We start from the raw sequence: 20,333 nt of genomic DNA, 5'->3' as shown, positions 1-20,333 counted from the left end.
CTGTTCAGTGATTCCCTCTGGACCTCTGTTTTTAGGTTTACTCATCTCTACATTTGGAGTACTGACATACGGCTGTTGTGATGATTACATGGCTTAGTACATGCGAAACTCCAAAAAGTGCCTTGTGTATAGTAAGCGCTCAGTAAGCATGAATAATTATTATTATTATTGCTATTATATTATTATTATTGTTACTGAAGATCTCTAACTACATCTGCCAAAGTTGAGGGAGAAAAACAAACATCACGCAAATCTAAGTAGTTTATCTTTTATTCATACAAACGATACATACACAAGACTGTATATTGTTTGAAGACTGCAGTAATTTTCTAGTGTAACAACTCTGTAACAAAATTTAACTAAATGTAACATTTATGAAAATATAAATCTCTGAATAGGTAATTCTTCCCAACAATACAAAGTTTACATAAAAACATTCAATATGAGCTATCAGTTGCAAACAATTTAGGAAAAATCATTCAAGTCACTTGTTAAACTCTATTGGGTGTTACATAGAACATTCACACACTACATTTAATCCATCTAGGCATTTAATTCTTAGAAATGTGTAGCATGGAGGTCCAACTGATAATGACAAGAGTAAGAATGGGTTACTTCTGAAGAGCTAAAAAATAGCATCGACCAATACAATCAACTCCAGGTGATCTGTATGCAGAATGAGCCTTCTCTGGGCTTAGGGAGCTGGCTCCCTGGTTGGTAGCTAGACCAAGAAAAACATACTGAGAAAAAGTCTCTCACCGGGGAGTGAGTGATTGTGTCTGAATCACATCTCTGCATGCTTACATGTCAGACTGCTTCCCAAAGTGAAGTACGGTTGGCTTGGATTCCCTATGGGTTGGGTCACTTTGTGTCTCATTAGCATCAACAGTTAAGATGCCACTCTCTTTTTCTCACATTTCTCCCCAACATCCCTCTGAGGGCAATAGCAGAAGCCATCACTACCTTTATTCTGCAGTTTACAAAAGCAGTATGTTTGGGCGGTTAAGGATCTGTCTATGGATGCTTGAGGAGTTCACAGCAGAGCTGGACTGAAAGCAAGTCAGTTCCTTGGTCATTATTCTGCCCGTTTCAAATCAGACCCAACCAAACCAAACCATCACTACTGACACCCTTTGGAAAGTCATCCAAGGACATGTCATGAGGAGGATACGGAAAGAAGAAAATCACTTTCCCCTCTTAGGATGTAATATTTTCTTTTAAATAGGGGAAGTAGTTTTTTAAAAACAGTAATACCAATTTCACAGCTTCTGCTTTGAAACGGTTAAGACTATAATATAAAAGCCTCAGAGGAGTCCTCAGGCAGAAAGAGTGACAGATAAAGAAGGATACATATAGTGTATAGAGTAAGAAAGTGATTACAAACAGGGACAATAAAGAGCCTTTGGACACTCTTAAGATTCATGAAATATTTTAGCACAAAGACAGGCATATTCAGTTTGTCCCAGAGTATTTGGTCATCTATCTGCGTTTTACACAGGAAAGAGGAGGAATGAGAGTAAGGCAAATGTCATCAGTGTTCCATAGGTGGCATGTCGAGAAAGCTTTCCTGCTATGAAGATTTACTGCAGGGATTTAGGAAATAATTTATGCTTCCATACAACCGTCTTCCGTAGCACAGACTGTTGTGAGTACAATGATAGAAACGAACAGGTGTTTTGACCAAATTTGTAATGCCCTTTCTGGAACTCTTCCTTGCACCCAGCATGAAGAGGCATTTCAAAATGACGTGAAACGATTGTGGTTTCCTATTAAATGTGTCCTCTGCAGCCCCGAAAATAGCTTGAAAATCCTCTGCTCCATTGTATGGAAACCCTTGCATGCAGTTGTCACAGCTGCGTTTTAATGAAGACCGGCTGTGTGTTCAGTAGCCCTATGATAGTGGGAAGTGGCTCTTGTCCTGTCCCAGTCTGTGGCCTCACACTCGACATCCTTTCTCCTGGGAAACTGGGAGTACATCTGGGCTTTTCTGTTACGTTATTTTGCACCTTTAGTCCTTCCATCTGCAAGACAGTTGTCAGGATCGTAAAACGTAAGGAGAGATTAAGGCTGTGTTTAGTGATCCACACAATCACTTGATGTTCAGCAGCAGATTGTGTTTACGATTTCAACCAGTGTCTGTAGAACTAACTCTGGTCCAAATGCTCTGCGTGTAGCTCTAGCCCCTCTCATCTGAACAATAGGATGCGTTAAGCGGCTTCTTTTCACACAGGTAACGTAAAAACTATCCTCTAACTTCCAGTTGATGTGGCCATGTAAATACAGTTTCTAGAAGTTCCCTGTCAAGACTTCATTCCTGGAAAAACTTTGACAAAAAAAAAAAAAAAAACAACTCAAAACCAAACTTCACACTTCTGTACATTTCACGAGCACGCAATAATGAACACGGGAACTCCAGCATCTTTCCTGTCCTTTAAGAATGAGTGGGTTATCATCTGGGATACAGAAGATACTCTTTTTTTCCTTTTATATGTGTAGCACATATTTCTGCCGAGCAGGAAAAAACATTTTGTCAGTTGTCAGGGGCATAACTGTGGCCCCTAGATTCCAGAACAGGGCACACGCGGTCATAGCAGGCGTTGTGTTTCTTGGAGGGCGTCGCCTCGTTGGGCTCCATGGAGTCACTCACTGTGATTGGACTGTCTCTTGCAAAAACCTCGGTGGACTCTCTCCATAAGCAATCCACAGACATCTTAAAACAGTAACTGTTACACTTTGGCCTGGATGTCTGTGTCGCATTGTTGAAAATCTGTCTGCTATTTGAAGTGGCGATTTTAATCTTCAGTGCAGCATCCACGCGGTCCACCACCGTGTATATCCCTATACTGCCATCGTCAAAACCCACAATGATGTTCAGGTGCCGCTGGGAGAGGGCAAGAAAAGTCGGTGTTTTGTAAAGGGAACAGGCACCGATATTTTTGCCGTCGGCCAGTCTCATGACAATCAAACTGGATATTGCACCGTTTTCATCCTCTTCCTCCCCGTTTCGGAAACAAATGTACACCAGGTAGCGACCATCTCGAGACAACCTCTGCCTCCAGATGACGCCCGAGGCGTGAACCACGCGTAATTTACCGCTGTGTAAGTCCAGCACGTTGATGTTTTCATCCCCCCTAGAAATAATGCCCAGCTTGCCATTGGGCGAAATCTCAAAATCCTCTAGATTTTTCAGGAAGTTGTTTGGAAGTTGCACACGACGACAGATGACTTCCTCTGTCAGACTCCAGATATTCACCGTCTCGGCGGACGTGATAAACACGATGATGTCCGGACAGTCGGGGATCAATTTAAAATTCACGATGGTGATGCCGTCCTCACAGCAGAATTTCTTGGTGATGCTCCCTGTCCAGAGGCTGACTGCCAGCACCTTGCTTTTGGTCATCCCCACCACAAAGGTGTTTGCCGAGGTTATAAAGGCGTTCTGCAAAGTGGTCAGGATGTTGCACACCCTGTGGCCCGTGGCCAGTCTCCACACCCTGGACGCATTTTCCTCACAGAGAGAGACCACGAACTGGTCATTGTGGGTAATGAGCAGCTGAGATATTCTCTGCCCGTTAATTCGGAAGAGGTTTTCACCGCTGCTGGTGTGCCAGACATACTGGCTGCTCTTGTCATCTGAGGTCACCATGATGTCTCCCGAGGACGTCAACACACAGTGTTCGACTGTGCCTTCGTGCTTAAATACTGCTTCAAGGAAGCCACTGCTGAAGTTCCACTTGTGAACACAATCAGAACCATCGAGCGAGTAAATGATTTCCCCCCTAGCAGGTAACACCAGACTTTGGATGGGTTTTCCAGTCTTATCTATGTTGGACATGGCTGTGATGATATCGATGTCCCAGATGGAAAGCACGCCACTGGTGGATAGAGAGAGCAGCATGTTGTGGTGACTAGATTTCACCAGCTTGACTATGGTACCTGAGATTTCCTGTAAGCTCGCCATACACTGCCCCGTTTCCCGCCTCCAGAAAAACACGGCTGAGGTATTTTCCATGGTCGCGATGATGCAGTCCCCATTCTTGGACAGCACAGCCGATATAAAGCGTTCGTTGTGCTTAGCTCTAAACTTTTCAGCCACCTTCCACATGCCGGTATCCAAGAGCTCAATGCTGAGGGCTTTGCAGATCAGAACAGCACTTTGGTCCTCTGAAAGTTCAACACTGACCACCTCGCTGTCTTCCCGTCGGCAGTCAAAGTCATCCGTCAGCTGGGGGCTGGAGATGTCCTCCGTGTTCCAAACGGAGAGGCTTCCCTCACTGTCTACCATGACCATTTCTTGGGCCATGTCCAAGATGAGAAGGAACTTCACAAACCCACCTGAAAATTCAGAGGTCACCGTACACAGCTTTTCTCCACTCCCCAGATGGAAGATGGTGGTGGTGTTTAGGTGCTGTCCACAGAAAGCATACACGCCGTCCAGGGAGCACTGGACACAGGTCACTTCGTACCAGCAGTGGAACTGGTAAAGGGGCCATCCGTAGAGCAGATCGATGACAGTCACATCTTTGCTGGCTTCGAGCCAGGCCAGGGCATGCTTGACGGACAGTGTGAATCCGTTGATGTAGGTGGAGCTGCTTCCATGCTTGGTCCCTTTGATTTCCACTTCAGACAGGAGACAAGAATTGACATTGTCATACACCAGCAAGGTGTTATTGGTCGTAGCCACCACGAGATACTTCTCATCACTGGTGAGTTTCATGCCCAGGATGACCGACTGGGCCGTCGTGATTTGCCGGAGGAGCTGACGCGTTTCCACATCCCACGTGCTGATGGAACCGTTTTCTAAAGCTGCGAGGACTGTACTGGGGTTACAGGTAGGCAGGATCTCGGTGACATGCAGATGACTGGATGACAGGGGAAGACGCTCCGGGCTATAGGTCACGTCCATGGATGAATGTAATGGCACGATGGAGCAGTATTTGGGCCCGTCTTTGTCGCATTCTAAAAGAAGGTGTCTGAGTTTGGGCAGAGAGCTCACAACAGGCAGCAGTCTTTGCTGCAGCTCTGCAGAAAGGGAGCCAGGAAATGCAATGATCTTGGTTTTGATGCCACGGAGGGTGCTGGCCAGGAACTTCAGCTCCTTCTCCTGCGAGTAGTTGTAAGCCAGCTCGATGTCCGAGAGCACTCTGTCAAACTGGCCGATTTTGATCATGGTGTAGAGCCAGCTAAAGTTCATGATGACGCCGTAGAGCAGGTCATCGGTTTTCCCACACCTCGTCAGGTGGTGCAGGAGCTCACACATTTTCCGGTGATTGACAAAGAAGATGTCAGGCTCCAGTGGGTTACACTGGAAAACCCAGGGCTGGTCTGGGGCCTGCCTGTCGAAGGAAGCCTGCTCCATGAAATGCTTTTCTTCATCAAGCAGGCTGCTGCTCTCCAAGTCAAGGCAGCCATTCAGGTAGGAGTCTTCGAGGCAGAAAGCTTTCCTCCGGCCCCCTGACCAGACCCCCAGGAAGTAGTCAGCCAGGATGGTGTGCATTTCACGCAGGTCCCGGTCGTCCTGCAGATACAGCTTCTGGGCGATGAGCTGCAGGTGTCTGTTGGCCCAGACCAGGAGGGTGACGTTTTTCACGTGTCTTTCAATTAGGTACCCACTGAGCCCCTCCTTGAGCCTTGCGATGTACAGATAAGGTACCCTCAGGGGATTGCCAGGCCTGGCGCCCTCGTGGAGCTCGCTCATAACGCTGTTGTCAAGGGCCAGCACGTCCTCCAGCTCCATTTCACTCAGACCCATTTTGGCCATGGTGATGTAACCAAGAGCCCGGGAGACAAGTTTCTGCCCACACCTCTTCTCCAGGGACCAGAAGAGCTGCTCTATGCTCTCGTGAACGGTGACGCAGAGGGAGGACTCGTCCACGTCCCTGTGTGATCGCCAGTGTTTCACCTCCCGGAAGGTCAGGTTCACAAACATGGGCAGCGTGCACTTGGAGAAGGCGTTGTTGACGTAAATCTGCTGGCCCGATGTGACCTTCCTCTTGACACGCAGCAGCTGGTGTTTGAGGACCTGGCTGCACATCTTCCTGTCCCTCGGGATCAGCTCGATATAGTTGTCCTCTTCGTGGATAAGGCACCTTAGTTTCTGCAGGATCCCATGCTTGCTGGGCAGTGTGGACAGGACGATCCGGACAAAGCGGGGAAGGTGAGCTGGGAGCCACCAGAGCTTCCTGGCTTCATCACTCTCAGAGAGCTGCTCCAGGGCGTCGAGTATCACCACCAGAGGTCTCTGCAACGAAGACTCATTCAGAAGGTTTATAAATAAGTCACGGAGGTCATGGATCTTCTTAGGGTAGCTCTGAACCAGGCACCGGTAGTTCACTGCCAACTGTTCACAGATGCTTAGAAGGAGAGTCCTAAGGTCGGTACTCATGTCTGTGGTCCCTAGAAACCTCACAATGATGACCGGGTCAGACTCTGGTCCCGTGTCTTCATGGAGCCAGCCGTAAGCCTACAACATAAAGGTGGCGTTTAGAATGGTGACATGTATTCCCACAGCCACAGGCAGCAACACGTCTTTGCAGAGATCAGAATTCTGGTAAACCTGGCCAGGCAGAAAGTAGCCTAGAACCGGGAAATGGAGAAACCCAAGATGCTCAAAGAGCTGTCACAGAGCTCATGCACTAATGTCTACAGGTGGGCCCCTCAGGATCATTCTACTAAAGGTAGTAAAACCGTGATGATGGGATTAATCAATCCTAAAGCAGCATTCCATTCGTATTCAAAAGTTACAAGGCATTTCACAAACCATAAAACTGAATATCTAGTATGCTTAATTGCTCGTCACTACTTCTCAGCATGGTTGTTGGCCCTTGATAAGTCTTTAATGAATAGATTTAGTAAGGACCTACACACTATATTGAGTCAAATATTTTCCTTAACTGAGATCACATAGGGCCATATATGGCTGACCACACTGCTAGTTAATTAGAACGTGATAAAAACACCCAGCACTAAAATGATACAGAGTATTGTCTTTTATGATTCAGAGGCATTTCAGTTTATTGACGTATGGCGATGTCATCATTATAATTATTTTCATCATTGCCTTAAACATCTAGATAATGCTGGTTAAATGAGTTTTTCTAAATTTGTGCCTTATAAGAGACACTTTTTTATATAAACAGTCATCTGATCACTTTTTTTTTCTTTGAAAATATATATATTTTTTCCCACTGTACAGCAAGGGGGTCAAGTTATCCTCATATGTATACATTTTTTTTCCCCATGATCACTTTTCTCATCTCTCTGTAGGGCACATGAGATTACAGAATCATGTAAGAAAAGAAGACACCTAGGCTCAGGCTGGACAATAGATTGCTTGGAGTTACATGATTCCCAAGAGATGAAAATGGGATAGAAGTCATGTCTGACTTCCGTTCTAGTGTTCTCCCTCTCCCTCGCTCCCTTTTGAAATTGTACCATTAAGGAGATAAAATACATGAAGGGGCTGCTAGGTTTAGCATTTTTCTGTCTGGAAAGGTAAGGTCAAAAATGAATGTGGGCAAAGTATAAAACACTCCAAAGCGTATTTTTAAGGGAGATAATGTCTTTGAGTCATTCTTGGAATTTACCAAGGATACTCCTTAGAATAGGACATGTCATCTAATGCATTAGGAAGTAAGTTTATGAAACTTGGTGCCTCAAGAGATAGTTCAGGTTAAAGGATGAATACGTTTAGAAAAGATTCAGGGATGTCAGTTTCAGATTGAGCTGGGGAGGAAAATAAACAACTCCTTGTTGGTGTTTAGCCCCACCCTTTGAAGCTGATTTGGAGGATGCTAATCCTGCCATTTTACTGCGGCTCTTCGGTGGCAAATCAGAACCAGAACACAATTTATTTGTCTCTCCATGGCGTAGAAGGATTATATGCTTCTTCTTCCCTCCTCCCAATCATGTGTTGTGGGATATGCAGTATCTATAAAGAGTGGCCCTCCCATCGTGTGGGAGGAAATGTTGGTTGCACAGGAGACAACTTGGAGATAAACAGGAGGTGCCCGTCTGCATCCTCTCAAGGGGTACAAGGTCACAAGAGAGCACCAGTGGTTGCTGGTACAGGTGGTGAGGAGGGAGGGGGAAGGGGCAGGCGTTCCCCCGGAGAGAGGAGAGGCAAGCAGAGCTGAGGCAGGTCGGGACCTAGAAATAGGCAGAGCTCCTCAGGGGACCTGGTGGTTGGCCAACATATCCAGAACGCACACTCAGAAAGACGTTTTTCAAGTTGATTAACTGTCAGCTCACTCTGCCCACAGGGACTGCTTATGTGTACAGACCTATGAGCAGACATCACGTGACTGCCTCCTGTGCTAGATGAGGGGGCGGGGTACACAGCGGGGGTGGGAGGGGTTGCAGCACATGCACACATCCCTCCAAACACCTTTGCCCCTCTCTCCTCCACAAGGCAAAAAGCCCCAGAGTGAGTGTGAAATGGATACACCAGTGTTTCATTTGATTTCAATTCCTACAGTACCCTTCATAGCATTCCTGTCTTGCTTACTTGGAATAATTCTAACGTGTGAAGACCTGCATACAGAGTAGTGTTCAAATGCAGACACACACATGCACACACGTACACTCATTTATTTTGATGCAACGGCCTCTAAATGTAAGCCTGCTATTTCGCCTGGTTTTCAATAAGAAAAAGCTGCATATCCTAAAACAAGAACATCCAGCACCTGAGCTTGGCAGGTTAAGAAATGGTAAATGGGTCTTCCCGAGGATTTCTCGAGAGTAACTTTGATATACCTGATATCAAACCTTACTTTGACCTTACTTTGGAACCTAATCCCTACATAGGTTGTAACACAACTGTCCCTGTGATGACCCACTTGAGATTGTGTAGCACATGATGGGTCATAAGCGTGTTCACACAAGAGTGTTCACAAAGTTAAAGAAAGCTCTGTTCTTAGGAGAGTAATCACAGGAAGAACAATACAAAGACACTGAAGTAATACCAGGACAATCGAAGCCATCAGACTTTCATATCCAGTGTAATAGGAGGTTAAAACTGGTACTAGTTTTGTCCAGTTTAGGCAATAGAGACCACATTCCAGAGTGACACTCCAGACCATCCTGGAAGACTTGAAAGGGAGTTGTGAAAATCAGTATCTCTACCTTTGGTGGACTACCCACCTCCAGCCTGAAAAAGAGATTCAAGACTTGAGACCAAGAAAAAAGTGGGTGGTGAGGAGACTGTGGGTTGTATCTGTCACCACCTCACTCCAAAGGGGGGGGCGCCGAGAGGTGCTCACCCCTCCTTTCTAGCCTAGAGAAAGGGGCTATGATGGACCACTTACAGGAACTGAAATCAAATGAGAAGACTTGGGAGACCTGGCCATCTGTGTCTGGTGAGATCTGAGGAATACAGAGCTTGGGTGACTGAGGCCAGCCGCTCTGATGGAGGAGGTACAGGGAGCCGGAGTCTGGAATGGGAATTTCTCTGGGCAGAGCAATGCCTGAGGGCTTCCCGCATATGGACCACCAGTGGGCATGAGCTGACAGAGGTTTCTGTTGGTTCTGTTTCTCTCAGGTCCTAAGGGAGTTTGCTGGGCTGTCAAGAGGCTCTTGGCAGAAAGATACTAGAAATGTGTGTTGCTGGAGGTCTAAGAACCAGGGAGATGACCAGCTCACAAAACAATGCAGTTCCCTTTGCCTAGGGAACTGTAGGTGAGAGACACTCAGTGAGGACAGGGCAGGGGAGACAGCCCTTGGGAAAAGGCCCTGAAAACTATAGGAGGAAGTTTTAAACACCTGCCAAGACGAGAGTGCAGAACCCAGGTCAGGACAGTACTAGTCCATATAAGAATGTTCTGGCCATATGCTTACCTTACCTTTCCTGTATCCCCTAAACCACAGCCCTATAGGGGGTCAGAAGTGTGGACAGGGTTCGGAATGGAGGGGAAGAAATGCCATGCGGTGAAGGGAAAAAGATGGCCTTGTCCCTTTTCCCACTGGAGGTGCCTTGCGTAGGGCAGACATCAGCTGGGAAAGGGAGACGTAGACTAAAATTTTAATTCCCACCTTTGACTGGACATAGCCCTTGCTGATCCGAGATGGTTTTGGCATCTAGATGTGATTGGAGGGCTTGTCTTTGCTGAGAGGGGTGAGAAGAATTAGGAAATCTTCCCTGGTTTCCATCCACTTGAGAACTAGCCCCCCCCCCGCCCCCAACATTAGTTTGAATAGTGAAAGACAATAAAGCTGTTCTAGAATTCCAGGAGTCTTACTCTTTCAGTAAAACTGTTATGCCGGCAGAAGAGAAATGCCACAGTATCCATTCCAAAAAGATGAGTGATAATTCTGAAGGTAAACGCAGAAAGCGGAAGTGACTTTGCTCAATTGATCTTTCCCCCAAAGTAAACGTTCTTACAAATATACAAGAATAGGCTTTTACCTTCTTTGCTACTTCGGCCAGCAGAAGGGTCTTCCCGGTGCAAGGTCCACCATATACAATAAGAGGGTTGATGTGACCGCTTTTGCTTGGAAGAATGTATTTGTGCACTCTGTTTAGAGCCTCACACTTGTACTCGTAGAAGGAGGCATATGTTTTACATAACGAGGAATGCTGCAGGATTTCGTCGTACAGTGTATCAGTTTCAGTGTCAAAATTCTGTTGTACTGTTGCCTGAATTATGTCAATCATGTCTTCATAAAATTGTTTACCGAGCCCTTCTATGTAGTGATTTTCTATATCTTGGGAATAGCCCAGTTTCATGTCACAATGAGTAACAGATGTGTACACTCTCAGATTGGATGACGCAACAATGGTAGGAATAAATTCATCCCTGAGTTTTATCAACTTCTCTTGGGCTTCTGGGTCCCGAATGATCCTTGGTTCTGCTCCAGTTATATCCATGTATTTTCCCATCTCTGGGATTTTCACGAAACGTTCAATGTTAGCGATTTTCCTAATGTAGCAAACACACTTCTTTAGGAATGCTGGAGTTTGCTTCCCTAGAGCAAAGTCAAATTCATCCTCTATAGCTGGAAGAAAATAGAAACAAGGAGTTTATTGCCGAGAACAATAAACACGCCCGGCACATGAGTCACACACCTGTAGCAGAGTATCCCTAGAATAATTTCTTAATTCCTTAATTTCCTATTTCTCTTTTCCTAAACAGCCTGGTCATAGGTTCTAAATTAAATTATTTAATTTCCTCCCCAACCGGAGGGAGATTGAGCATTGGCATAATAAAACATATCAAGGTGTTGGTTGATTCTTCTAAGATCCTGCCTAGCTTCCCTTTCAGATTTCAGGGGTTGTAAGCATGGAGAGCAGGAACCAACTGGGGCCAAGAGAGAATGAAGAAGAGGCTGAATGCCGTCTCTAGTTTATTCTTGCCTTGTCAGTCTCTCCTTACAATGTGGTCTCTTCATTTTGTCTGAGTTTCGTTGTACCCCAGACAGATTCGCGTAAATATAAGTATAGAAGCATGTTCCAAATATAGGCTCATTATATTTATCCATTATCCACATCATTGTTAAATTCCATTTTATCCATCAGAGCAGGTACAGAAAAATGACTTAGGATATAACTTTATTTCTTCTGAGATAAACCATGTTAGGGTGTACAATACACACGCTCACATAGAAGTAAATAAACATTCTAAATCATTTGAAGGCCCATAAGAACCCTTAAAATTGGGTCAGTAGTAATAAAAACGTCACTTAATGCCTGATCTTAGGGAAAAAAGTAAGAAAATAACAAAACCAATGGAAATGAATTTTAAGGCAACAGTTGTTTAAAACTGGCTGCCCTTTCTTCCTCCTCCCCCTCCTGCTTTCCGTCATCCAGTTGGTCTTGACTGAGCACCTACTATGTGCCAGGCACTCTGCCAGTAGCTGAGGATACAACAGTGAGAGAAAAATGGAGGATGCTGCTAGAAAAAGCTATTAGGAAGCTTACAGTCCAGTGAGGGATGGCAGACATGAATCACAGTCATACAAATAAATGTGTTATGATTATTTTTAGGCCCTCAAAGGTGAATAACATGTGCCATGAGAACAATCAACCCACTTGGAAAAGTCAAGGAAGGCTTTCTTAAGGAGGTGACTTCTGGGCTGGGATTTGGTGGAAGCATGGGGGTAGGGGGTGAGGCTGGTCATAACCAAAGACATTTCAGCGTGCTGTCCACAACCCCAGCTTCAAGCAAAATCTAGAACATGTGTGCATTCTATAAAGTAATTATTAAGGAAGGTGGGAATTTTGTTTACAAATGGAACCTTTGAGTGGAACTTACGTGATATTTTCCTCAGTAGTGATAGCAATTAATAAAAATTTGTGACTTAAGTAAAAAAAAAAAAAGATATATTTATCGCCACCAGTGTTGAATGAGCTGTGCCATTCATGTTGAGATGTTTTACAAAGGGTTTTATTCAGGCAGGTTGGTTCAGGAGGCCAGTTAAAAGGAGCTTCTATAGCTATGTCTACTCTTCTCTTTAGAGATGAGTAAGAACTTGTTATCATGGAGACAAGGGAAGATGCAAGAAATCTGGACATTATGAGCTCCTGCAGAGAGCAGCTTTCGGTCTGTCTCTTTTCCAGCCGTCTGAGTACGATGGGAGGGGTGCACTGGGTTAGCCAGAGCTACATACGGGGTAATGTGAAGAGAAAGGAAGCACTCCACCTGTAGCATCTATACATAACGGAAGATAATCAGAGATAGGCACTGTCACCTCTGACTCTGGGCGGACAAGCCAGCAGTAACCTGACAGTTACCACCCCTATGGAAAGAGAGTGTTAATAAGGAGTGTTGATCATAACTGCCACATGGCAAGAGATACAGACAAACCAAGTTGATAGAGCCCATCTGAGCTCCACTCGGGGGGAGAAAGAGAGGCTGTATGTTAGAATGTCTGGCTAATGGTAGAGCCTTAATAAATATACCTGAATAAATGAGTCATGTGAGACAGAAATCAACTGGATAGAATTATTTTTATTTTTTCTTTTTAGGGCCACAGGTACAGCATGCGGAAATTCCCAGGCTACAGGTCAAATCGGAGCTGCAGTTCCTGGCCTACACCACAGCCATAGCAACCTGGATCTGAGTTGTGTCTGCCATCTACACCACAGCTCACAGCAATGCCAGATCCTTAACCTGCTGAGCGAGGCCAGGGATTGAACCTGTATCCTTGTGGATACTAGTTGGGTTCTTTACCTGCTGAGCCACAATGGAAACTCCAGTCTGTAGGATCATTTTTAGAATCAAAGGGCATCCTCATGATTTGGAGGGCTTTTATTAATAATTCCTGCCATTGGAGTTCCTGGCGTGGCTCAGCGGAAATTAATCTGACTGGTATCCATGAGGACGCAGGTCCGATCCCTGGCCTCACTCAGTGTGTTAAGGATCTGGGGTTGTGGTGTAAGTCACAGCAGTGGCTCTGGTTTGGTGTTACTGTGGCTGTCGTGTAGGCTGGCAGCTGTAGCCCGGATTCGACCCCTAGCCTGGGAACCTCTATATGCTGCGGGTGTGGCCCTAAGAAGACCAAAAAAAAAAAAAAAAAAGAAATTTGCTGCTGTTTATTTCCCGGTAAATATTATGAATTATCCGCCCCCCACCCCAAGGGATACTGTGTTTTTGTCGCTACACTTTCCTTAATATCCTAGAGTTTAACCATCACAGAACCTGACAGAGAGAACACTAGGGGGAGAGTTCCAGCCCTGGCCACTGTCATTCACGAGACATTCACCTCTGCTATTCCCAAGACCCCTTAGTTGCAGCATTCACAGTAAGGCACCATACTGGAGTGTAATTTAATTTTCCCCCTCCCCTGTTACTTAAAAAGGTAAAACTAGAAGTGTTGTGAAAAATTACACATAAGTAGTACACCTTTCCAGATTCTATCTGGAATGCTTATTTTTAATCTTTCTGAAAATGCTGCAGTAATACTGTAGTGTAAGCCCTGATGGTTTTTCTTTGTTTGTTTGTGATGCAAATGCTTGACCTAAGCTTTGATTGCTGAAGCATCCACTTCAATGATGGCTATCTGGAATAAATATCATTGCCAGCCCACACATACAAAGTCAGGCCACCTCCCCTCACCAGGGCTCCTTTGTTTTAGAAATGTTGGCTGATTTCAGTAACTAGCCTTTGGGGCCACTTTTTTTTTTTCTTTTCTTTTCTTGTGCCTTAAATTCCTGCTCTTCAGTTTTAAATTCACCAAAAAAGAGTGCGCTCACCCTTGACCTCAATAAAAGCAGGGCCCCAGGTCTGTGTGTTCTCTCTCTCCTTGCAGCCTGGCTGTGTGGCCCCAGGTGTGCTGAGTAATCTCCAGGTCCTGTATATAACAAGCCTTTATTCTTTAAAGTTCTCTGATGGTAATTGCTGAAGCACATCTTGCCATCATAATAAGAAACACAGGGGCTGGTCCAGCCACAACTTTGGTTATTGATAGGCTGGACACTGGCCCAAAACAAATACACTCGATCCATTTCAAAGAGCCAGCCTGAATCCAGCAATTTCATTGTGCAGACACAGTCTTAAAACTTTAAGTTTGAAATGTAAACAAAATTTCCATGAGCAAGCACATCTTTAAGAGATGTAGCCCCAAGGAGAAAACAGCACACACATAGTAGTTCAGACTACCTTTTATAAAATTATTATTCCTCACATGGCTCTCTTTGGGGACCAAGTTCTTTAATGTGGAAAAAATTAAGAGAAAGTGTTTGCTGATGAAATATTTGAAAACTTGAGCCTGTCTGACTCTCAATGAGAGGATGTGCCATCAAGTGGTGTCTCTTACATCAAGAATAGGAAACGTTTTGCTCAGGCTATTTTTTTTTCCTAATATGGCAAATTTAAAGAATATGGTACTTTTGCTCTTGATAATGAACCAGGGCCTCAAAAAATGGATCAAAAAGAACTTCAAAGAATACGTTTATATATCATGTACATTCTGAAGATAGTGCTCATTCCTGCCAATGTTAGTATTTTTAGGGAGAACTAAAATAAGACCTAATTTTTGGACAGCTTCTAAAGAATGAATGTGTCAAAATTATTTATAATTTCTCTGTGCTTGAAATATGCGTACATCCAGGGAGAATGGTATGCAGTGCCTCTTAGGTTTTCATAAATGTTTTGCCACGCCATCTCACAAGACCCATCTGCAAATGCAACTACTCTTGGTTTTTCTTCAATAAGTCTTTACGGCCAACTCTCAAAATGAATGCTACTTAACTGATTACTTTTACCCAGGAGTGTTTGTCCCCTGGAAACTATGACTGACATCTTCCTTCAGATATGTGGTGTCCTGCGCAATTCCTAAAAATAAAGCCTCTTTTCCATGCCTGAGAAAGGCCCACAAGTGAGTCTCTGCGCGGTAACTAGGGAGATTTTTATTTTAAGGTTAAATTAGATCCTGTAACTGCCTTATTTCCCAATGTCTGATTTCTTCCCATCTCACTCAGTGATGGAACAAATTTTCACAGACTGAGGTATGGAGAGGTCATTCTGGCTTGTCCATGATTTGGCTTGAACTTTATGTTAACTGGAACAGCCTGTCTTAAGGCCTGTCAAGGCTGCATTGTACATCTGAGTTAACCACTAAAGAAAAGAATGTATTTAAAAATCAAAATGGAATAACAACGGTTCGGGCATTTAAAATGGAGCTGGCGAGTTCCTATCCTGGCTCAGTGGTTAAGGAACCTGACTAGTGTCCACGAGGACATGGGTTTGATCCCTGGCCTCGCTCAGTTGGTTAAGGATCCAGCATTGCTGTGAGCTGTGGTTTGGGTCACAGACACAGCTCGTATCCCATGTTGCTGTGGCTCTGGCATAGGCCGACGGCTACAACTCCAATTGGGCCCCTCGCCTGGGAACCCCATATGCTGTGGGTGTGGCCCTAAAAAGACAAAATAAATAAATAAATGAAGCTGGATGGCCATTGCAGATGTAGTTTCAGACATGTTCCTGGGTCACTGAAAACTTGAATTCTCTGAACTGTATCAGACTCCAGGATTGACGCCAGCTGTTCTCAAAACAATATCTGCCATCAGCTGCCTAGATTGCAAGGGCTCCCCTTCTAACTATGCAGCCATTTTGGACCCCAACCTATCCTTATTTAACAAGCATCCTGACTTCTTGCCAGCTCCAATTACAATTCTTTTTTTCTTTTATTCTTTTTTTTTTGTCTTTTTGCCTTTTCTAGGGCCGCTTCCTGCGGCACATGGAGGTTCCCAGGCCAGGGGTCTAATTGGAGCTGTAGCCACCAGCCTACTCCAGAGCCACAGCAACGCAGGATCCGAGCCACATCTGTGACCCACACCACAGCTCACAGCAACGCTGGATCCTTAACCCACTGAGCAAGGCCAGGGATCAAACCCGAAACCTTACAATTCTTAGTCAGATTCGTTAACCACTGTGTCACAACGGGAACTTCTCCAATTATAATTCTTGATAATCAACTCATATAACTATAACTTTGTGATTTTTGCCTATATAAATATGCCTCCCCCACTTTGTAGTCTGATGGAACAAATTTCAAATGCTTCTTGAATCTGCCTCTTGGGCTGTAGTCCTCAGCCCAAGCTCATGTAAAATTCTTTTCTATATTATAGATTGTTTATTGATATTTCCATTGACACCAGAATAAAACATAAGGCTCTTATTATGGCTTGTGCCCACCTCTGACCTCATCTCTCCTTCCCAAGCCTGGCTACCTTTACTTTCTTCCTGCTCTTGGACTTGCTAAGCACATACCTGTCTCAGGGATTTTGAATCTGGTAATCCCTCTGCCTGGAATTCTGTTTGAGATACAGCACTGCTGGCTCTGATTCCTTCTGTCATTTAGTTCAAAAGTTATTTCCTTATTACTCATCCCATCTAAATCTGGACCGCCCACATCCTTCATCAGTCCCAATTTTCCTATTACTATGTTTTATTTATAGCACTTATCCTTTCCGAAATGATATCGTTCATCTGTTTGATCACTTGCCTATCTTTTACTTCCCCCTACTAAAAAAATAAGTTCCAGGAGAGCACAGACCTTGCCTTCTTGGTCATTGTTGTATCTCCAATGTCTGATGCATAGTATTCACTCAATAAAATTTGCTGAGTGAGCAAGTGAGTGAATGAATGAACAGCTCAACTCAGAAACACTGGCGGAGCCTGGGCTATTATATCCAGACACCTCTGACTTCTTTTAAAGTCACATTTTCTGGAGAATTCCCTTAAGTAAAGGCTTATCTTTAAGACAGAAGAACACTTGCCTCTCTAGAGGATGGAAATGTTTAGAAAAATTAAACTTCACCAAGCAGTAAATGCAACTAAGTTTGTAGAACCATAAAAGGGAAGCAGTGGCTGCCCCTATTTTTTTTTTTTTTTCCCACTGTACAGCAAGGGGATCAAGTCATCCTTACATGTATATATTCCCCCCCCCCACCCTTTGTTCTGTTGCAATATGAGTATCTAGACATAGTTCTCAATGCTACTCAGCAGGATCTCCTTGTAAATCTGTTCTAAGTTGTCTGATAACCCCAAGCTCCCGACCCCTCCCACTCCCTCCCTCTCCCATCAGGCAGGCAGCCACAAGTCTAATTTCCAAGTCCATGATTTTCTTTTCTGTGGAGATGTTCATTTGTGCTGGATATTAGATTCCAGTTATAAGTGATACCATGTGGTATTTGTCTTTGTCTTTCTGACTCATTTCACTCAGTATGAGATTCTCTAGTTCCATCCATGTTACTGCAAATGGCATTATGTCATTCTTTTTTATGGCTGAGATGCCCCTATTATTTATCTTTTCCTTAGTTAAATGAGGATGTGTAAAAATTACCTGAGAACAGGTACCTCTTGGCTTGGCTGTGTTTCATTTTCCCCTTTTCATGTAACAGTTTTACAGAAGCCTTAAATATCTTCTTGATCTCATCTGATATTTCTTGCCAGGGCTTCTCATTCTCAGAATTGGCAGCGGGCTGTATCTGTGGAAATATAAAAGAAACCACTCTTAATACCATCAAAGAAAACCCAATATTTAAGAGCAAGAGACCTGTTGTTATTTGAAGGTCTGCTATGTGCCTTATTATGAGAGGCACTTAGTAGACAGTATCTCATTTACTGTCCCTAATACCCTGAGAGTGATTGAATTCACCCAGTGACACAACAGTGTGAATCCAAACAGGATTTGTGCGTTGGACTTTCTTAATATACCATATATTTCCCTCTTGAGTTTTAATGCAAATGTCATAACAAAATCATCTCTTCAATACCCTCTAAGGAAAAGAGACAGTTAAAGGGGATGTGCTCATATGCTACTATTTAATTGTCTTTGGTTGTTTCTTCCTTACTTATTTTTATGATCCTCTAGGAAATAAAATAGGAGGAGTGAGTGCCTATCAAGAAAGTAACATTTACAGAGCCTTACTTATCATCGTATTCAAAGATTCATTTACTGGAATTCCCGTCATGGCTCAACGGAAATGCATCTAACTAGGATCCATGAGGATGCAGATTCAGTCCCTGGCCTCGTTCAATGGGTTAAAGATCCGGTGGTGTTGTGAGCTGTGGTGTAGGTTGCAGACACAGCTCAGGTCCTGCTTTGCTGTGGCTGTGGTGTAGCCTGGCAGCTACAGCTCCGATTCAACCCCTAGCCTGGGAACCTCCATATGCTGTGGGTGCAGCCCTAAACAAAACAAAACAAATGAACAAAAGATTCATTTACTTAACAACAATTTAACGGAAATATCGCACGGGGGTTAGAGAATAATTTAAATTTCCCTGGAGGATCATAGAGTCAAACAAAGAAGAAATAACTAAACCCAATTAGATAGTAATATATGTGCAAGTGCCATCAAACTACTGTGTGAAAATGGTTTCTTCAGGTATCATGTTTTTTGATATCTACATTTACCAGCTACTACCTTTACTCCTGGTGTATTTAACTGGGGAATGGTTTGAGGTTTACTGCAATATTCCTCTCCAGTTTCTTGCAAATAATGACTTTGAAAAATGCATGTGAGGGTGAAGAAGAAACATCAAGGAATCTGACAAGATTTCGTTTTGCATGGAGGAAATGCTTTATGTCAAATGTCAGAATGACAAGTACACAGAGTTCTTGAATGAAGAGCCATTGCTAACCCAGGGTTCTCCTCCTCTTGGAGCTGCCTGGGTGCCGAATGTATCAAGGATGTTTTCTTTGGAAGAGGGATGGGTCTATGCTTTCCTTTCAATCTCTCTAAAAATGCCATGCAGCAAATGGGCCAACCCATCTTCTCTAGCTCCTTCGTTCAGTTTCTGGGGGACACATATTTGATCCATTTGGGAACAAAGAGATGAGAAAATGATGTTTTCGTCACACTCATGCATGACTCAACTCACTCCTAGATTCTACATGAGACATACAAATATAAATTAACAGTGTATGAAATGTTGAAGGAAAATACTGAATTTTAAAAACCGAGAGGAGTTCCCGTCATGGCGCAGTGGTTAACGAATCTGACTAGGAACTATGAGGTTGCAGGTTTGATCCCTGGCCTTGCTTAGTGGGTTAAGGATCCGGCGTTCCCGTGAGCTGTGGTGTAGGTCGCAGATGTGGCTCGAAACCCTCGTTGCTGTGGCTCTGGTGTAAGCCAGTGGCTACGGCTCTGATTGGACCCCTAGCCTGGGAACCTCCATATGCCACAGGAAGCGGCCCTAGTAAAGGTAAAAAGACAAAAAATAAAAATAAAAAATAAAAAAATAAAAACCAAGAGACTACAGAAGTTATTGTGGCTCAGAGGTTTAAGAAGCCCATACTGTCTCTCTGAGGACATGGGTTTGATCCCTGGCTTTGCTCAGTGGGTTAAGGATCTGGCATTGCCGAAAGCTGCAGCAGACGTGGCTCAGATCCAGCATTGCTGTAGCTGTGGCATAGCCCTCAGCTGCAGCTCCAATTTGACCCCTAGCATGGGAATTTCCATATGCCATAGATAAGGCCCTAAGAAAGAAAAAAAAAAAAAGAGACTATAAAACGTAGCTAGGCATATTTTAAAAAGACCCCTCTCTCCCCACCAAAAGCATTTTACGAACTAAAAATATAAATGTTGAACTTGAAAACTCAGTGCAGGAACAGAGTTGACATAGCTGAAGAAGAAAATTAGTGGGCTGGAAAAAAAGACCGAAAGTAATTTTCTGGACAGCAGTACAGAAAGATAAGGAAATTGATCTTGTGAAAGACAATGAAGAGACATAGAGGATAGACTGAGGCAGTCTTTTGTTCATCTAATTGAAGAGCAAAAAGGAAAGGAGAAGGAGTGGATGAGAGACATGAATTGATGCGATGACGGCTGAGAACATTCCCAAACTGGTAGGACACGTGCCCAAATATAGGAAACACAACACACACCAGTC

At 44.0% G+C, this 20,333-nt stretch overlaps 1 protein-coding gene across 1 annotated transcript in view; it reads right to left on the bottom strand.

Moving 5' to 3' along the window:
- NWD2 (NACHT and WD repeat domain containing 2) overlaps positions 257–20,333 on the bottom strand; it is a 209,464-nt gene continuing 189,387 nt past the window's right edge. The window contains exons 5-7 of the mRNA XM_003128911.6: positions 17,782–17,926; positions 10,403–10,992; positions 257–6,463 (exon numbers count right to left, since the gene is read on the bottom strand). Of these exons, the coding sequence (XP_003128959.3) occupies positions 2,531–6,463; positions 10,403–10,992; positions 17,782–17,926 (4,668 nt within the window). The 3' untranslated portion in view covers positions 257–2,530. The remainder of the gene's footprint in view (positions 6,464–10,402; positions 10,993–17,781; positions 17,927–20,333) is intronic.

The sequence above is a fragment of the Sus scrofa genome, chromosome 8 (genome assembly GCF_000003025.6).
Source record: "Sus scrofa isolate TJ Tabasco breed Duroc chromosome 8, Sscrofa11.1, whole genome shotgun sequence".
NCBI lineage: Eukaryota > Metazoa > Chordata > Mammalia > Artiodactyla > Suidae > Sus > Sus scrofa.
Note: the sequence above shows the minus strand (reverse complement) of the source record. Positions and strands in the feature narration are given on the sequence as shown.